At 30.2% G+C, this 19,141-nt stretch overlaps 1 protein-coding gene across 1 annotated transcript in view; it reads right to left on the reverse strand.

Moving 5' to 3' along the window:
- Nucleotides 1-1,547: 1,547 nt before the first annotated feature.
- The window catches only part of LOC136982048 (E3 ubiquitin-protein ligase RNF128-like), a 35,582-nt gene continuing 17,988 nt past the window's right edge, over nt 1,548-19,141 (reverse strand). Inside the window, exons 2-5 of the mRNA XM_067278476.1 lie at nt 16,953-17,063; nt 7,259-7,336; nt 2,895-3,112; nt 1,548-1,908 (exon numbers count right to left, since the gene is read on the reverse strand). Coding sequence (XP_067134577.1) covers nt 1,812-1,908; nt 2,895-3,112; nt 7,259-7,336; nt 16,953-17,057 — 498 coding nt within the window. The 5' untranslated portion in view covers nt 17,058-17,063 and the 3' untranslated portion in view covers nt 1,548-1,811. The remainder of the gene's footprint in view (nt 1,909-2,894; nt 3,113-7,258; nt 7,337-16,952; nt 17,064-19,141) is intronic.

Genomic DNA, 19,141 nt, shown 5'->3' on the forward strand with positions numbered 1-19,141 from the left:
TGAATTAATTAATGAATCTTTAACAATGTGAAGTTTAAAGAATACTAACTAACATTTTTGACCCAGTTAACAGGACATCTTCAGAATTCAACTGTATACCTACAATAGCTCCAAGATGTATTTTTGCAATATTTAAGTTTACAATTCAAGTTTTATTTATATCTTGGATGAAATGTAATGTGTTGTAGACAGTGTAATTTTTAACATTGTTTTTAATCCCTTTTTTATGAAGAAAAATAAAATACAACAAGATAACTTAACCTATATTTCACAAAATGTATTTTGAACTGTCTTACAATCCACTTCAGTTGATAAAAGGTGCGAATTATGATTTTATTTTATAGAAGTTTTTATCAACTAAGGAAGGTCATTCTTAAGAGAATATTTCACAAAATTTTAACTTAAAGACTAAGGAGTTGTTTGCTGATGACAAGTTTATGCCTTATCACTTTTTTAATGGAAAAATAAACAAGAGTGCTGAGAATTACACTATCTAAAACATATTGAATTCAAGAATATCCTCCACTTTTCTTTGTAAATGATATGTGTTTGAAAATAATTCTCAATTCACATTTAACAAAGCTATTTTTGAATTATGAAGTAATTTATTAACATTGTAGAGAGCATATTATATTATTAACAATATTTTAAACATAAGTAAAAATTTATAAGTATTAAAATTATTAAATAGTATAATTGAATTTAAAATTAAAATTTTATTTCAAACACAGATTTTATATAAAAATACTCTTGAATGCATTTTATTAATTATTTTTATATTTGTTTTTTTTAAACTTAAAATACATTGAACTATATAGATACTAATTGTTATTTACACTTATTCAAAATATGAATAAATACATATTACTAACAATAATGTACATTATACAAACTTTTACGTTATATGCTATTACAAACTATAAATCACAATGATATATCATTTCATACATTTGTAATCATTCTATATTCAATGCTTTGTAAATGATTATAAATGTAAAAAATTTATATTTGTGGTATACACACAAATGTTTAATATATTTTTAACAGTATTTTAAAACTATTTTATATACATATGAACAACATCTATATATATACTAATATATATTTATTTGAACATGAACATATTAATGAAAACTGAATTCAAAAAATTAACATTCTGGTTTATTTAATTTCAGTAAAATGCGACATTTATTCAAGCTGTAATAATCAGATATTTAGAAAGTTGCTAAATGAAATATTCAAATTTTAAAAAATGTAATTTTATAAACATTACACATCAATTAAAAATCAATCATACACACACACACACACACACACACACACACACACTGTGCAACATAAATTTAATCCTTGTTTATTTTAAAAAATTATCTACTCATAAAATTTGAAATATTTTAGAAGTGTCAAATTTCATAGATTTCTGAATAATAAACTGCATCATTAATAAATTTATGACAAAAATTAATGAGTTAATGTTTAAAATATAATAAATTGTTCAATATTAAAAACTATTAAATATTTCAACAAAGAGAAACTTTCCTTTAGAAGAAAAACTAAACAGTTCTAGATATTCTCTCATTAATTTTTATATATATAAAAATATTTACATAAAATAAAATTTGAAAAATATTATCCTAGATTTAAATTATATGATATATATGATTATTATTAATTACATATATAGATTAAACACATACAAACTAAACATATTCTATTAAATTACAGAAATGATTTACAATGATATGTAACTTATTCTTGCTAGTTTTAAAATAATTATGTATGTAATATTATCTTCATTCTCACAATCTACATCAATTCAAATATTGGCGGCATGTAGGACAAGTTCTCCGTCTTTGTAACCATGGACGAAGGCAATCGGGATGAAAAATATGTTCACAAGGTAACTGCCTATATTGAAAAAAAAAGTTCAATTACAATATATCAACATTTCTAACAGTCATAATATTTGTACAGTCCGGAGTTTAAATAAAAAAAATACTAATGGTCAGTGTTGTAACTAGCCATTCCTGTGCAAGAATTTGCATTTAGGCCCCTTAATTTAGGTTTGGAAAAATAATAAAACAAATACATGCACTTTGGGCCCCCCTTTCAAGTGGGCCCTGTGCAGGTGCACCTGCCTAGTTACGGCACTGCTAATGGTCATATTCTGGTAGGAGTGGTTCAACACAGTGTGTCAAATCAAGTAATACAAAATACTGATAATTATAATATTCATTTCTTTTTTTCTTTATTTATTTTTATCGACACATGGTAGTGCCATAGTTTAATAGCATAAATGTAGTCCCTCTAATAAACAAACCTTTCTGAAAAATCTCAGAAATTTTTGACAAAAAATGCAGGAGTTATTAAGCTTCAAAGAGGGTGAACAAAATTGTGCCACCCACCCACCACACACAGAAAATACCCCAAAGTTCTTTTTGCATTTCTTGACATTTCAAGTGGTCCTAAGTCTAAACTTGCAAAAATCTTAGAGGGTCACTTTTTGGCCAATCGCCATACTTACAGTCTGTTATAACAGCCAGGAAAGAAAAAAGAAAAACTGCTTTTGTAAAATTGATGTTTTAAACATTAAAATTTCAAGAATTTCAAAAAAATGTGTTTATATATATCAAATATGTATGAACTCTATTTGAATTAATTAAAAGCAAAATTGCATCATTGTCTATGTGACAGGAGACACATTGATAAGATAACAGATCTTATCATCCATGTTAGAGTAAGTAAATGAATTTAGCATGTGAAACAGCATAAGACAAATTTTTAATTTATTATTCAAAAAATTTATATCCTTTATTTATTATTTTTTGTCCAAAGTTTATTGAGTCTGAACTTAATGAAATAATAACTTATTACTTTAAAATAAGCAAACAAACCTGATATTGTCCCTTTCCTTGAATTGTTCGCGACATATAGCACAGATTTCCACATCATCACCAACAGCAAGTGGACCACACTGATTAATGGCATCAGTACTCCTGGATATGGAATTTGTTCCAGACTGTGAAGGTAACTGGAGCGTAATATTTATACTAGATTGCTGTCGTGCATTATTCCTCTGTCTTGGTACTCTCCTGGTTCTACGATTTCTAAGCTGAAAATAAAAGAATGCAGTTATATTATATCCATAGATTCTAAATTTATCTTTCTATATTACAGTGAGTGATCGGTTAATGAACATAATCCGTTCCAAGACTTTGTTCGCTATCCAAACTGTTTGTTAACCAATTATCGATTTACCCATAGGTTTTTATGGGAATTTGATTAATTCATCCTGGAGACTCCCAATAAATAAAAAATATAAACTTTCTTACTATGTTTATTTATATGTAATAATAAAAATACATATATATAGTCTTGCATTTTTATTAGTCATGTTTTTTCCATTTGTGGGGGTTAATGAATCTGTCTAATGTTGATTGCTTCTCTCTCTTCTTCAGGATTTTTCAGAAGTAATTAATAGCATGGAAATTGTAGAGATCCTCAAGCCTATTAACCTCAATCTGGTTCAGATGCCATTCTAAGACCGTAGTTCTGACATTCTCCCACTTCTTCAAAAGATCTTCTATCGTCAGATCTGTTTCAGGTTCCATTATGAGCTCTTCAATGTTCTTTATTTCTCAGATGTGATTTTTGTTACTCCTTAAGCTGCTTGAGTCTTTTTGATTATACAGTATCTTTCTTAGATAAGATTGAACTGCAGCCTATTGTAGACCTGTTCAATCCATACTGCCCAGCAACATCAGACATCTTCTGCCCACTCTCTACCTTTGCTATTATATACTCACTGTTTGAAAATAAAAACCGACACATAACTTAATGAGTGCCTGCCTGACAGTCTCACAAATACTATAAAAGAATTGTTTCTGTCAGAAAAATAAAAGGCTGTAATTACAAGGGAGAGTTTCAAAGTTCGAATAAATACTATCCGATCAGTATATACTGGCTTGAGCTTTGATATCAACATCTGCGCTCCAAAAAGTTTCAAATTGTTGCCTGACGACAAGGGAAGACCAATTGGTGTTTATTCTTTTAGGTCGCTTCTTCTTGTGTTTGTTCTGTGAGTTGTTCATTGTCTGAACATAAAAATCTTTTGCAAAAGTGCTTGTTATCTGATTTGTTCATTAAGCAATCACCCACTGTGTAAGAGAATAAAAATACTATTACTTTCAACATTACATATACATTAAAAATAATTTTGTTTTCCATGAAAAATGATAAAATATAAGAATATTTTACTGAAATTCTAAAAGACTAGAAGTTTTATAGTATTAGAACAAAGAAGAATTGATCTAATTTGTAACTTTCTTATTCATCTCAATGACATTAAAATCAATTTCACACAGATTAGCTCATTTCTTTCCATCAATGTTTAATGATATTAGAATATGAGTCAAACTATATATTTTGTAATAAAATCTATCATATTATTCTGATATTTATTTATAATGCATGCATGCACACAAAATCTTTATCTAAATTACTTAATAATAAAACTGTTGAAAATATGCAAAACTCTTGTGGTTTGTTACTGGTAAATATCAAACTTGCATAAAAAATTCAAGTTGCTTTCAAATTTAATCTAATGCTGTTTAATATTCTAAAACAATTGTGTAAATGAAGAACATGTGAAATGTACCTGTTGAATTATTTATAATAATTCAAATCAAAAGATTAATAAAAAGATAATTGTTATTTTGTCTAATTTTAAATCATTAATGTATCCATCTAAACTATATTACAGAAAACATAAATTATATAACTGTATTTGTATTTCCACATACTTTTTGGCAATGCTCAGGAAATGTTAGTTTAATCATTCTTTAACATGCATATGCATTATTCAGTTAAGATTATGCATCTAAAAATCTGCAATATCACTTAATTGAAAAATTTTCTAGTGTGAGGATGACTCCTGATCATATGCTCATCAGCTACTTCTATCTGATGGTAGAAGTATACTGATGTTATATATATAAAATCATTATGTATGTGTAATCACTAAAACTAATTAAAACATTTGGTTTTTATATTAAACTTATCACTGATATGAAAAAAATTATTTTATTACAAAATACATATTTAGAAAATAAATAATTTGTAGTGTATACTCATTTCCATAAAAATTAGCACACCAAAAAGAAGTTGTCAGAATCAAAAACAAAACTGTCTATGTGTGAGTGTAACATTCATATAAGTGATTACAAAATGAAAGCAAAAGGATCCTTTATTGTAGGGAAAACTATAAATGAAAGGAGGTTCAAGTACCCTGTTGGGCCACCTCTAGCATGAATCTACAATGTGATATGAAGTATACAGGTGCAGTACAGTGTCCTATGGCATTTCAGTCTGCTGTTGCCGCAAGCATTCCTATAGTTCAGTCAAACTCCTAGGCTGTCCAACTTGGCATCCCAGGTGAGTCCAGACATGTTCAATCAGTGACAAATCAGGGGACTGGACAGACAAGGGAGGTGTGGCAATGTGGTGGAGGCAGTCTTTGTAACACCCTTGAGTGTGGTCATGCATTGTCCTGTTGGAAAATGTCTCTTGGAAGTCATGAGAGGCAACACATGTGGCTTCAGGATGTTGCTAACATTCTGATGGGCTGTCATGGTCCCTTGGATCACTACTATAGATGACTGGCTGTTGCATGTGATGGCACTCTAGACCAGGGATCGGAAAGTGTGGCTTGCGAGCCGCATGTGGCTCTTTGCATAGACGTTTGCGGCTCTTCGGACATAAACTGCAATCTCACCTCATCTCAAGCAGCCTTATAACTTATGAGATAAGAGCCGCCAAATGAACTTCGCCGGCATACTCTCTACCATTCTTTAGCTCGTCCACACATGACCACTCGTGTTGATCAATATGAATCGCATGCGAGCGGTAGCATTTAAAGCATATATATATATATAAAACCTATGGAATGCATGTCCGTCAGTCCGTGTAATGTTATGCCGAAAACGGCCACTAGAGGCGCCCCTGTCCTGTCATATTTCGCACAATTAAATTAACAATATAAATTATTATTTACATTAACAGTATAAATTGTTATTATTCATTTGGCCAATAGCCAATAACAATATAAATAATTCAGTATATTCGTAATAGGAATTTATTATTGTCACGGAATGCCTGTAACATGCACTAGGGGGTGTCCTTCAACACAGTCAGCGATCGGCTAAGCAGTTAAGCCTCGATGCAGCTCTCTGGTACTTTTGGTATCTTGTTTCCATGACAATTTGGCTCTTCTCACTTGACAAACTGCAGACCCCTGCCGTAGACCATCCACACCCAGACTGCTCCATTGCATAGGCAAAATTGAGATATTTACCATAAGGCCTCCAGACATTAACACAGCCATCGTCAGTGCCCAAACTCAATCCAGATTTGTCATTGTAGACGACCCAGCTCCATTCCATTGTGATCCAATCCCATCAGGAGCGTCATCACTCCAAACAGAAAACAGTGGATGGCTGCCATGATAACAACTGTTCCTCAACCAGTGCCTTGATAGATAGAAGGACCTGTAATGGTACCACCTGTGTCCAAATGGTGGACAACAATGTGGTTGGCTGTGTGTTCTTGTCGGAGAACCAGGAAGTCCTTTTGGCTAGTGGTCTGCTAAGGGTGCACTGAGTTTGAGTGTAAGTGTGTGTGTGAACTTTCTCATCCACTGTTCGCAACTCCTCTTCACAATGTTGTCAGAACAGCTCAGGTGGCAAGCTATTCAGCAAGATGACCATCCGGTTTCTCTCAACCTGATGATCCTTTCCCTCTCAAACTCAGTTAGTTGTTCATATGGTCTTTGATTGTGATGTAATGGCATCTCTAGTGATACAGTGTCCCTTTACAACAAGTAAACTACGGACAGGATACCTTTGCACACTTTTTTATAAGCCAAGGGAATACTTTAATGCCCTCTGCTGGCATTATGAAATGAGTCATCACACTATAACTCTAATCATTTCCATATCTGCTTGAATCTGCATGCCAAGTTCCACAGTGATATGACAACTCCTTCTTAGTGTGCTAATTTCAATTTGAAATGAATATATAAATTATTATATAAAGCTTTGAATATTAACTATTTTTTTAAAAATTTGTTTCTCTGTCTTGAGATTGCCTTTCTATTCCTTTTCTAGTACCCTCTTCAAAGAAACAATATTTATATTTTAAAATTTCATACTTGATAGTAAATTAAAATATATAACTAAAAATGTTATAGACAAACACTTACTTGTGAGTTTGATCGTGGATAAAGAGAAATATCTCTCAGATCACAGAGTAATTCAAGTAATATCTGTTGAAACAAATCCTACATAAAAAGTTTCAATAATTAAAACAAATTATTTATAAGTAGTTCTGGTTTAAGAAATTTTAAAAATGGCTTTATCTTTAAAAAGTAATATAGATAAAATTTAAAACACAAGCAGATAAATGGAAAATATATAATAAAATTGAATATTTTATCAATATTAATACAACCCCACTTGCAATGAATTTCATTCACCAATAAAAACTTAAAATAATTCATAGTACAATGCACAGATGTTTACTTTTGTAACAAAAAGTAATTTATTATAAAGATAAGTGATCATAAATACATATCAGAAAGATTTTGGGAAAATATGTTGCTATTAAAATATTGTGGGGAAGTACTCGATCTTTAGAGTATTCCCCATGCAGGAACAAAACAAAAAGAAACTTTAAAGAAATAAATCACATGCTCTATGACTCCAATGCAAGGAACTTAAAGTTTATTTTAGTCCTTCCAATCACTACTCTGTCCCTTTGCTATAACAGACACTAAAACAAAAGAAACAACACACACAAAAAAACAATTTCGCGACTCTATCGTCTACACGTTCTCTCTCCATTCTTTCTTCCCTAAAAAGTCCCTCTTCTTCCATTGAGCATGTGCGATCTCCTTCCCTCTCTCTGTTTTTCTTCCGAAAACGCAGCCCATCCTTTCTTTATGCTGCGGCCCACCCAAGGATCACGCAATAGAACACGTGATCTTTGGACCACATATCTCCCCTCCTCCCATTAACTTTTACAACAGGAAGCTTTTACGCTATGAGGGCTTGTCCCTCCTTTACACCGTGAACCACCCAAGGGGTTGGTTACGAGCCGGTCAGGCAACAGAACATATGGTCTTCAGTCCACAATATGTAATTTATAATCTAAGGGACTTTGCAACATGTTTCTTTTTATAAAAGTTGCAAGGTGTTAAGGCATGAAAGATACAAACTTCTTCAACAACTGCATGGAAATTTTTTCCCATTCTTCACTTAAATATATATGTAATTATTCTAATGTGCAAGGACAACACTGAGTCATCTTTCTTTTCAGAAATCTTCATACTTTTTCTATTGGAAACAGGTCTGGGCTAGATGCTAGCTGGGGGAATATATGTATATAATTAAACTACATCCAAACTTTGGTTTTCTTAGCATTGTGCAGACAGACATTGTTGTGTTTAAAAATACAGGCTCGTCTTCAGAAAAGTTTACATTTTTATTTGCGTAGATATTGCTGAAGGATCAGAATATAGGCTTGAGATTACAGCACCATTCCATCTGCACTCATGCATCCCCAAACCATTAGGGACTGTGGCTTCTGGCCATCTTGAATAATATGCTGGATCATTTGTACTAAAGCTTCATCTTTAGTATAAATGACATTTTTGCTGCATTCCCATGGTTTACAAGAAATGATGATTCAACTAACTATAGTATTTTCTTCCAATCAACATTTGTCCACTTTAGGTAAGTTCTGGCCCAAGCTAAACATCTGTGCTTGTATGAAATTACTATTAGTTTAATAAAATCATAAATATTGCGATAAAAACATCACAGTTAGATTTAAATACATTATAATTATTATTTCTTTTACACAAAATATTTGTATTAGTGAAAGAAATCTGTACTATGAATCTGATATCAGCAAGGTTTCCTATACTATGAATTAGATTATATTTATTAATATCAAATTACATAAGAATAAAGAATCTCATTAGTTCCAAGATTCAAATATGTTACCATGTCTAAATAAGTATACTGGTGCTAAAACTCATCAGAATTATGAACATTTAAGTGTTTCTCCCATAACCAATGATACACAAATTCAAAATAAAATATTTAATGAGTACCTTCATGTTACACTCAAGAATGTGAGAAAGAAACAAACTATCTTTTATATTAAAAAAACTTTTTGTTTAAATGTTCATATAAAGCTTGAGTGTAACAGGTATTCATTAAATGTTTTATTTTGAATTTGTGTATTGTCAGTATGTGACACTAACTGTTAAATTCTAGAGAGATCAATTTCATAAATCAGTTTTCTATTCTTGAAAGACTATCCTTAAAACTTTTGCTGTTTGTAGTTTTTGTTTTAAGTAAATTCTCCTGAAGATCCAAATACAGATCTCTGTTTAAAATTGCAATGAATCTCTTCTAAATTCTGTTTTATGATTAAATTTAGTATTTCATTTGAATTGTATGCATTCAAGTAAGATACAATATATTAACAAAATAATGACAATACAATTTTCACATTATGTGAAATATATAAAAAAGTTTCCTATGCATTTTTATAGGGAACAGTTTACATTTGATGCACAATGTCTAAAAATGACAAGTTTTATCAGATTTATCACATTTTATGAAACTAACTACTTATCAGTACTATTTCTGTATACAGCCAATTCATAATTTATGTAATTATTTACCATTAACCTAATTAAGATAAGAAACACCTAGCAATAATTATTATTCAAAACCAGAAGTTATTATAGATAATCAAAATACAAAATTTCTAAAAATTAAGTTTGTTTTTATTAAAATATAAGCATAAAAATGCTATTAGACAATGATTTGAAAGATAATAGATGAAACAATATGTGAAATTCATTCATTTTTAATGGTCCTTATATAGTAAGCATAAAATAATTACTATATTAATGTATTATTGAATACATTATATAGTAATTATTTTATACTCACATTTCTCTTCTCAACTTATAAATTGGCTCATTGATATATTAAAAAAATTTTCATAATAAAATAAATTGAAAAAGATTCATCTATTATGATTTTAAAAATCATGTTATTAATATGGAATGTTATGTTTAATCTAAAAACTATTTAATTAAATTATTATTAAATTTAATACAAGATGGCACCATAACAAGAAAGTATGTCCTTTATTTACTATCTTTATTTCCGTTTCTATACATGCATTTCGGAAGTTTAACCTCTCCTCCTCAGTATGATAGATTTCTTTCAATTTGAAACATCCACGTGTTTAGGATTATTTTCAAGGATCTCATACTACTATTTTGGTGATTGGGAAAACTTCACCACTACTTTTTAATTTTTTGGTAAAGCATGACAATGCCACAAAGAACTTCTGGCTATTGTGCTTCTTTAAACTTATTAAAAACCACTAAAACAAACTAAAAATTCTTTCTCAGCTTGCTCACTTACTCTCTAGACACCAATTCTGTCCCGTTTTTTATACTCACATGGTTCCAATGAATGATCATATCATGTACACAAAGAGGAAGAACTACTAATAATAATAATAATAATAATAATACGTGAAGATAGTCAAGAATAAACATAAACATTTTTACGAAACCCGATACACTACAATAATGCTACAACTACTGCCGTATGACATACGGCTAAATAACGGCTATAATAGGGTGCGTTCTTTTATTCCTCCGCGTAACTCCGCGCAACTCCGCGCGAGCGACATCCGTTTAAAAATTCCTGCGGAACGCGTTCCTAAATGCCGGTGGAAGTGCGCGCCGTCGAACGGCAAAAACGGCCGTTTGTAGCAGTAGTTTACGGTGGAAAGCAACATGGCGTCCTCCATGGTTCAGATAGTTTCGTTTCGGGGTCTATTACGTGGTTTTATAAATGAAAATTTAGAAGTTGTGAATACGCAAGTTAGTGTACGCGGTGATGTAAGTGTCTTTTCGAATTTTTTTCGAATGATAGCCGGCATTCTAATTTTTTTCGTGGCTATTTTGAATGCTCTTTTAACAAATAATCCATTTTATGGCTAAATTTTACAATTGGGACCCTTCTCTTGTCTTTAAAAGCTCATATTTTAGGATTATATATTCCTCCATCACGATACTATCAATAGTGCGGGCGCCGCCATCTTTCTTTCACCGTCGTTCCTAAATGCCTACAAACAGCAGCGCACTCCCGTAGTAGCGGAGACGCAGAGCGACCGCTATTAAAGAATGCATCCAGGGAGGCGTTAGGAGCCATCTTGTATTAAATTTAATAATTTAATTAAATAATTTTTAGATTAAACTGGAAGAAAAAATCGGCCCGGAGCGGGATTCCGGTCTGATCGGTCGTTTCGGTGCCGACTGGAGACGCATACGGCGCCCTGGTTCTGTAAACTCCCACATGAGGCACTTAGCCAGCCATAGCATACCCCGCGTTTCTTTATGCAGCGCTCGAGAAGCGCTTTACAGCGAACACACAAACTGGTTTCTAATTGGCCAATATTGCTCGTGACGTCATTTCGCTACTCTCTCGCTTCATAAAGAAACGCGGCCATACCCAGCAATAGCATACCCTACAAGGACGACGCCAGCCAATGGGCCAGGGGGGGCAAGATGATGTAATTTGATAGAGGATATAAATTGTATGTAGGTAAAATAAAAACGATTCATAAAGTTTTATTCATTTACTATGTACCGGAAAAGAAATATAAGTTAAAAAAATGTTTTAATTAAGATAAGAAACCTAAGAAGATTATTTTAATTAAAACTTGCATTTAAATAACTTTTTCGAATTTCTAGGGGAGAATTTCTGCCCCTCCTGCCCCCTGGAGACGCCCTTTCCCAGCAAGGCATATACAGGGTGGGCCAATGAAAACGAAACGGCAGAGTGTTCGTGTTCGTCCAAGCAAATCGCTCGGACAGGTCGATTTTATTCTCGAGGGGACATCTTTTGCAATAAAGTTTTTGCGATTCTGAATATTAACTAAACAAACATTTTTTTTCGAAATAAATGTTTGTTTCGTTAATACAAAATAGATGAGTTTTTAAAATTTTTTGTTGTCTGTTGTATTCAGAATCGCAAAAACTTTATTGCAAAAGATGTCCCCTCGAGAATAAAATCGACCTGTCCGAGCGATTTGCTTGAACGAACACGAACACTCTTTCGTTTCGTTTTCGTTGGCCCACCCTGTATATGTTATAAACCATGTGATTAATAGGACATTATTTATAATGCCCAGCCATTATGAATAATGACTAAAATGACTACTCAGTCTGATAAATATTAATTGATTTATTAAACTGACCAGATATTATAAATACAGCTACATTCCCTTTGGAAAATGTGATTTTTTAAAATCCCCAAGAATTTTTCGGGGAGTGGTCTGTCTGGATATGTCGGGCCCGTCCCTCACCACCCGGCCGCCTATTGTGGGCCTGGCCGAACCCATAATGGGCTTGCTAATAGAGGCCATCTTACTGCCCACAGGGCAGAAACAGTTTAAAAAAACCGTATTAACTAAACTAATGTTAACGAAAAGCATTACAAGTAGTCCTTCATTATATCGCGCTTGTTGGTTCTACAAATTTTAAAAGTATCGAGTCAAATTTTAATTATAAATTGCCATTGAATTCTTTTTGCAACGAAATATGGTATTTTATCAGGAACGAATTCTCTGAGCTTGCTTAGCATGCTAAAGATAAAGTTTTGACTGTCAACATACTTTTTATGTGAAAATAAATATGACAATAATAATTTATTCTAACGTGTAAACTCTTGTCATTTGTGTTTGCTTTTATTTACATTGACAGCTATCGGCTAGCCGTTTTAAGTCAGTATGATGCTTGCGGGAACTCGATCGCTTGCTCGTGTAGAGGTTTGCCACGGCAGACAAGTGCGCGCACGACGTCATTCGAAGCATTTAACACGGCCAGATTGTATCGAATGCTTGCAGTATCCAGTCAGCATACGTGTATTGTGTACAGGGCGGATCTACATTGGAACTAATAGAGCTTAAACTTCCCTGAGTCCCCAGTGTCGAGGGCCCACAAAAATCGAATTACAGGTATACCTCGAGTTACGTCGTTCTCGATTATACGGCGTTTGTCAAAAAAGTATATGGAAAATAAAAATCAAGTTTAAGTCATTTTATTCGACTTTACATCCGTCCGCCACAAATATTGAAGTCGTAATATCACTAGAAAAGCATTAAAAGCACATAAAGTCATATTAAAATATGTACATTTACAGTAAATGTTAATATAATCATCATAAATCCTAGAGAACGAAACATGAAAACATCTGTGTTTTTGTGTTGTCTTATTTAGCGGTCTTTAAGTGCTCATTATTGGCATTTTCCACCGTAGTTCGACTTGCGTCGTAACTACACAAGTAAATTCGACTTACGTCGCCTCTCCTGGAACCAATTACCGACGTGAGGTGAAGTATACCTGTATTATAATAAATTTTTAATACTTTTTCATTATAATATATTTATATTTCATTATAATATGTGTAGATATAATGGGATTTATAATAGTCCATACTTTTTTTATTCACACCAAATAACGTTTCTGTCTATTGTTTAGTGCTAGAGATAGTTATTCTTATTATAACTTTCAGCATGCTCAAAAATTTTGGTCAGGATTCGCCCGTATTTTATCCCTACCATTGTCCTCGAAACATCAATTCAGGGGAAACAATAAATTCGTCAAGATGTAAGCAAAACAGGTGGACAGATCAATTATTATTTATGTTTCTTTTGATATTAAAAGTTCTTTATTTATTGGTTTTAAGTAGACCTACTGTCTCCTCATTTGCAAGTTTCTGTGAATTCGAAATTTCACATCTTTATATGAATTGACGCAATACCGTCAATTCGCATAAAGGTGTGAAAGTTACGTGTGAAAAAAAAGATTTCTTTATTTCTGAACAGAAAGTTCTAAAAATTTTTACATAGTAGTAATTTTATTTTGCTTTTTAGAGAATTTTTATTCTATAATTTTATAAGTATTGATGTTCTACTATATGTTCAATATTTACTTATTTAAATTTTCAATTACTGTATTTATAATTTTTATCGAGAAACATAAATTACACGAATTTTTAATAAGCGATTTATTATAAAATATAGTACTGTGTAATGAAATCGCAACTGACATTTTGTATTTATATCACAGTATTTGTGTTTAGATGTCATTGTTAATTAAAGAAACAATAACGCTAAATGAGCGTTCGTGGTATGTTTACGTAAACGTCATTTAATACTATATAACCACGAATAAAATTCAGTATTGCAAAACTAAGCTTATTTTATATCAGAAACACTTGCTGATGAAAGAATAGAGGATTCCATAGCATACATAATGTGTTTACTAAAAGCCCAAATCTTTAGTACTCGGTATTTCGTGCTTTTTCTGTCTCCCGACAAGCGCGATATAAGAGGGCTACTGTATTAACAAATTTATACTTCAATCAAAAAATTAACTTAAAGGAAACTTCTGGAATGTCACTTTTGTTATATAAGAAATTCATTTTTGTTAGTTTTAAAAAAAAATTCTAAATCTTCCTCTGTATTAATGTTGGTCAGTGATTTGTCAGGTATAAAATTCTTTAGTCCAACTTTTAACTTTGCTCCAAACATGATCTCATTGGAACTGCAGTTTATGCCGTATGGTGCGTTCGATTTTTCATCAGTTGTACAAAACGTAATCCTTCCGACCATTTATTGCTGTTTTTAGTCTCCAACCAAGAACTAAGTGTATTTTCTACATCTTCATTACATCTTTCTATTGAACATGGCCCCACATAGTAGTGACTTTTTTTTGCAGTCAGTGTTGGGCTGAAAAACTAACGCCCCTGAAAAATAATTCCTTATAGCTTTCATTGCTGCCAGAGAAAGCCCTAAAGTGCCATTACCATCGATTCCATCTCTACTGATTTTTTCAAGCTCTTTCCGCTCAGAGAGCACTAAGGGGCCAGAACGTATATATGTAAAATGTAAAAGTCCCTGGGAGAGCTCATAAGGCTTGAATAGTCCCTTATAAGGGTTCATATTGAGTATGTATGCTTGTTGTCTGTGCTTGTATCTTTAAATATTTTAATATGCATGTCGGATTAAATTGTGGTTGTTAGTATTGTTAATTTCAATATGTTATGATCTGTCTCTGGCTACTAACAGAAGAGCAGCAGAGGCAAACCATAGGAGGTAACATCCAGCAAAAGGCAACAATTAGAATTTTAGAGCAAAGCTCAGGATTATCTTATAAATTTACCTTAATAAACTTGGTGAGAGTTCAATTAATTAAGTGGATAAGTAGAAAAGAGGGATGATACCATAACAGCAGCCCAAAGGACAACCCACGTAGAGGGCCCAACTATGTGAAGAACAGCCAGGCCCCCGCACAGACCAACCTCAGAAACGCCACCAGCGAAAAGCCAACATTTTAGTATGTTTAGTTTGGAAATTTTTTGTTGCTAGATAGCCAATGCTGGATGCAGGAGATGTAGAGAAGATTGATAATCAAAGAATGAAAGGATAGTTTAGATCAGGGATGGGCAACCTGCAGCCCTCGGCCCCAATAAAGTTTATAACATTGTTTTAATTTATTACATTATACAAAAATATCACAATATTCATAAAAATAAAATTTATACTTGATTGCTTACTGTTCTCTCAATTAGTTGTATTTCCTTCAGAATTAGCCCAAGGTTAGGAACTCTGAGTGGAAAAAGTAGATTTATTTTCTGATAATTTAAAAGGATATGCATTTTGGGCTTAATGCCCCTCTTCAATCCTATTTTACTAAATATATGGGTAAAAAATTATGTAAGAATTTACAGAATGTATTGAAATATATCCAACATATGCAGACAAAAGTTTTCTCAAAAAATATAATTACATAATATAGTGATAACTGGAATAACTAAATTATAAAACCATGGATGAAAAAATTAATATTAAGAAATAACTAAATAAATAAATGTAGTAAAATATTATTAAAATAATAAGATAGTATACCTGTAGAAATAAAATTATTTTTGTTAAATCAAATAAAATCATGGGCTACTATAAATAAAACTGAGGTATATTAAAAAGAATAAATAAATAAATAAATAAAAGAATCTAACAAAATGTTGTAAAATTAATAAAAGGGTATACCTGTAAAAATATATATAATTTCATTAAAATTTATAAAAAAGATTTTTGATTAAAAAGGTAGTAAAACATAAAAACGTTAAAACCAATTAAAACTGACTAAAGTTTTTTCAGTTTTACTTATTTTACCCATGTTTTAATAATTTAGTTATTCCAACTGTCACTATATTATGTAATTATATTTATTGAGAAAACTTTTGTATGCATATGTTACATATATTTTAATACATTCTGTGAATTCTTACATAACTTTTTACCAATATGTTTAGTAAAATAGGTTTGAAGAGGGGCATTAAGCCTGAAATGCATATCCTTTTAAATTATAGAAAATAAATCTACTTTTTCCACTCAAAAAGAGTTTCTATGTAATTTATTCTCAACAGCAACCTTGTGTCAATTCCAAGGAAATACAATAAAATTTGTGTAAATATAAAAAAAATTTCAGTTTTGTCAAAATTTGAATCCTATCTAATTTAAATAATTGTAAATGTGTCTGAAAAAAGCTTTTATCTTGAAAATTTGGCAATGACATAATATTTATTTTCAACAGTTTGAATAAAAAAATTATTATGCTAAACATTACATATATTGACATTTTTTATTTGGTGTCATTTGCAATGTACTATACAAATTTATATTTGACAAACTGGATTTGAGAAGTCAATTTAAAGAATATACAGGGGAAAAAAAAAGATTAAATTTTAGAATTTAAATCAAGAAAGTATTTTTAATAAAATAATAATAACCTCTGATCTTTCAGGAAAAAATGAAGTGTCAAACCATGATCTTCTACTAAACCACCAATCAAAATCATTTTCTAAACTTCTAACATCTAGCATTGTTCGATTCATGTTGATCTGTAAATAAATAATTCAGATATTGATTTTCATAATTCTATTTTAGAAAAGTTTTATAAAAAGAGAAGATGACTTAAATTATTCCTATGTATGGAAATAATTAAGTTTAAATATATTTAATTCATCTAATTAAAACATTTTAATATTTTTCTTGAAAATTATGGTGCTTTATTGAGCTAATCAATTTTTCCACTGCATAAGATAAAAACATTCAAGAGAAACATTTTAAATTAGAATTATCATCTATTTTTTATATTTTTATTAACCTTAAGAATAGAACTGAGAGATACAGATACAGATTAAAGTATTCACATTATACTTTTGATTTTATGCCATTTTGAAATTTTAAAATGTTATTTGAACATTCAATCAGTATGTGTTTTAAATTGTAAAAATCTCATAACAATTGTATAAAAATGAATTGTTTAATTAAGAAAACCAAAGTAAATTATGTATAATCATGATACATTCTTAACTTGAAAAGTATTTATCTTCTTCTTAATTTTTCCAAGTGTTGTAAATGCTTTTTGAATATGAATATGTTGGTATTACTTTACATAAATATCACTCACAAAAGCAAAAATCTAGCTTGAAGATCAAAAATGTAAAACGGAAAACAAGTTTTCAATTTCTCAAGGCAATTGAAAACATTCATTGTAAAAATTTTGGGTGATGACTTTTCATCCAGTATACAATGTATTTATTACTAGGCATTACTTTACATTCATTTTTGCCATTAATTTGTCATTCTGTTTTATTATTAGAAATTATATTTGTTTTATAAAATTTATAAATTTAAACAAGTGCATTCAAATCAGATGTATTTATTTTTTTGAAAAGAAAATTGTTTTTTTAAAGATTTAAAAAGAAAAGAAGACTGATCACACTTCTAAAATTTAAAACTTTATTTCAAGTTACAATATTTTTCGAAAATTGATTTCTCTACATTAATTTAATTTTTAATAATATCTGAAGATATTGTATTAACTTTAAGACAAAATATTTTTATATATTTAAATTAAATTTTTATGTATTTAAAAAAGTTAAAAAACAAAAAAAAAAATTAAATGCAAGTACAGTACATATTAAATTGAAAGTATACAATCATGTAAAAAGTATATAAAATACACTACAAATAATCTTCATATCACATTCTAACTTAATAGAGAATTAAATAAATTAACCTTAGAAACATGAATTTTTTTTTTTAAATTGGTTAAACTTTCACCAGTTATATATGAAGCACATTTTAGCAAAACTGCATTTGTCAAAAAATACAGTACTACCATGCAAACTTTAAAAATGCAGTATAATTTTAGATTTCCAAAATTCACTTTTAAAGGTTGAGTGGTAATAATGTAGTTTACATATGAATCATTAAATCAAATTTTAATAATTGAATGTAACAAAATCAGTTTAAAAACAGTAAGTGCTGATGTTAACAACATTTATACTTCATTAAAACAATTTAAGAAAACCTTTATGTATTAAATATAAAATGAAGAATTTACAATCTATATATATATTAGATAAGATGAAAAAACTAAACTTTAATACAAATCTCCCTAATTTACATAAAAGATCTAAAAAAATAATAAAATGAAGCTTTTTATTTAATGATTAAAAAATTAAATAATAAAATCTGTTTATTTTCATCTTCTAATTAATAATCCATGTAAAAAAAATTAATATTTTGATATTTTAATAATAAAAAATGATCAATCAAATATTTAGTAATTTATATTACAAACAATAGTTATTATGTTAAAGTATAGACCTATTTATTTAAATGTAGTAGTCTAATCAGTGTACTCCAAAAATACCATTACACAGTGATATAAAAAGGAAATATTTTAGTGAATGCTAAACATAGCAAATGATCCATTTGAATCCTACTTGCAATCCAGTAACCCATTTCACTGCATTAGGTCACATTAAAAAAAACTCTCTAGTTACAGCATGAATCATCACATCAGTGACTGTTACATTATTTATAAATTGAATGTCAAGATGTAATTAAAACAATAAACATCAATAAGAATACAAAAGTAATTTATAAACTTTAAGGAATTCATATA

This window comes from Centruroides vittatus, unplaced genomic scaffold (genome assembly GCF_030686945.1).
Source record: "Centruroides vittatus isolate TY-2023 unplaced genomic scaffold, ASM3068694v2 contig_801, whole genome shotgun sequence".
Classification (NCBI taxonomy): Eukaryota; Metazoa; Arthropoda; class Arachnida; order Scorpiones; family Buthidae; genus Centruroides; species Centruroides vittatus.